Source organism: Saprolegnia diclina (assembly GCF_000281045.1).
Source record: "Saprolegnia diclina VS20 unplaced genomic scaffold supercont1.40, whole genome shotgun sequence".
NCBI lineage: Eukaryota > Oomycota > Saprolegniomycetes > Saprolegniales > Saprolegniaceae > Saprolegnia > Saprolegnia diclina.
This window is the reverse complement of record NW_008246107.1, coordinates 27,668-29,162: the sequence shown is the minus strand read 5'-3', so window position 1 is coordinate 29,162 and position 1,495 is coordinate 27,668. Positions and strand designations below refer to the sequence as shown.

Sequence of the window (1,495 nt, the reverse complement as noted above, 5' to 3'; positions counted from 1 at the left end):
CGACCCGAGATCAAAAGGTACTTGTAGCCGGCAAAGGCCAAGAGCGATGAGAGCCCGAGGTATATGGCCGTCTCGATGACCTCGGTGGCAGAGATGAGCACCATCGTAGCGGGTTGCTAGCAAAAACAAAAGTGAAAATCTGGGAACAAGTGGCGACCGTCGCAGTATCTTTGGTTGCCGTAATCACCTTTCAAGACCAACAGTAGTGCTCAACGATGATGGTGGCATCGTGAACCCGCCGACGCGACATTGAGCGACCTAGAAGATGGGATGCTGGGATAAGATGACTATTCAATGCATATGCGTCTCGTGGTTGCTGCCAGCATTGAGAGCCGCCGTGCTGGCCGCCATAACTTGCGGGCCGTTCTGCTGCTTGCCACGCTGGTATCCAGTGATGGAATGGGATCGATAAAACAGTTCCAGTGCATTCATACCGTGACAAGGAGCATCGTAGGGCGACTACAACGCCAGACGAGCCCCCGCACCGCCGCCTTCGCAGCCACAGCCCGGCGAACGAATGAAGAAGAAGGAGATTGCTAGTCTCTACGTATGCGAAGTCTTTGTAACAACGAAGATAACACGAAACACGTTCATATATAACGTTATATAACAAGAAGCAACACAGGAAGAGCTAAACAAACTCTTTGGGCATCCTTTTTGGCAAATGCTCCCAGAACTGATAACGATTGAACGCAAGCAGCACGAGACACGTGCAAAGAGGTGCACGCGGCTGCCATTCCGAAACCAATACCACCAATGCGCGACTCGTCAAACACGTTGGCCTTTGCTGTTCATAGGCGCAATTGTGGTGTCTGTGGCACGAAAGAGCGGCGGAGGTATGCAGCGTCGTGGCCATCACATTCATCTTTCGGAAAGTTTGGGCGCACATCGGTTACTTAGTTGGCTAAGCTTACGAGTCACTTTACGTAATGGCTGTTCTCGACAGAATGATGGTGTATCCACCGTCACTCTTGCGACTGATCGCTAATCAAAACACACCCCGAGCCCATTCAACTTGATGCGATAGATAATGAGGTCGTTTATAACATTTTCACGCGGTCGTTATCTTGTCATAACTCGTAGAGTTAGTGTGTCGATCACAATGTGACGCCACTTGCTTGCGCAAAGTTATGCGGCGAAGGTATGCGGCGGTAGTTGGTAGCGATACATATGTACTACGCTCGGTGGCCGGCCAGGAATACAGGCGTGTCAAGCACTGCAAGGAGACAAATTATTTGCATCGGGTTATTGAGAAGAGATGTCGTCACCAACAACCTCGTCTCAAGAGAAAAGAATGTAGAAATTATCTGTATAAACCATAATTCATACTGCTATTTTGCTACTCGACCATGTACCTGTCGCCGTACATTAGCGTAAGGTACTTGTCCGAGCGTGCGGGACAAAATACGTCAATGCCGTCGATGGGGCACCGTTGCAGCGGAAAGATCCAGTCGGTCGGCACGTTAAAGCGGCCTTCGTCGGCGCAGTACTTGCA

At 50.4% G+C, this 1,495-nt stretch overlaps 1 protein-coding gene across 1 annotated transcript; it reads right to left on the bottom strand.

The window, feature by feature from the left end:
• Positions 1-1,339: 1,339 nt before the first annotated feature.
• On the bottom strand, positions 1,340-1,489 carry SDRG_11189 (hypothetical protein; the record flags this gene model as incomplete). Its single annotated transcript, XM_008617219.1, has 1 exon — positions 1,340-1,489. A coding segment is annotated over one exon (150 nt), but the record flags the coding sequence as incomplete, so codon positions are not given.
• Between the last annotated feature and the right edge of the window lie 6 nt (positions 1,490-1,495).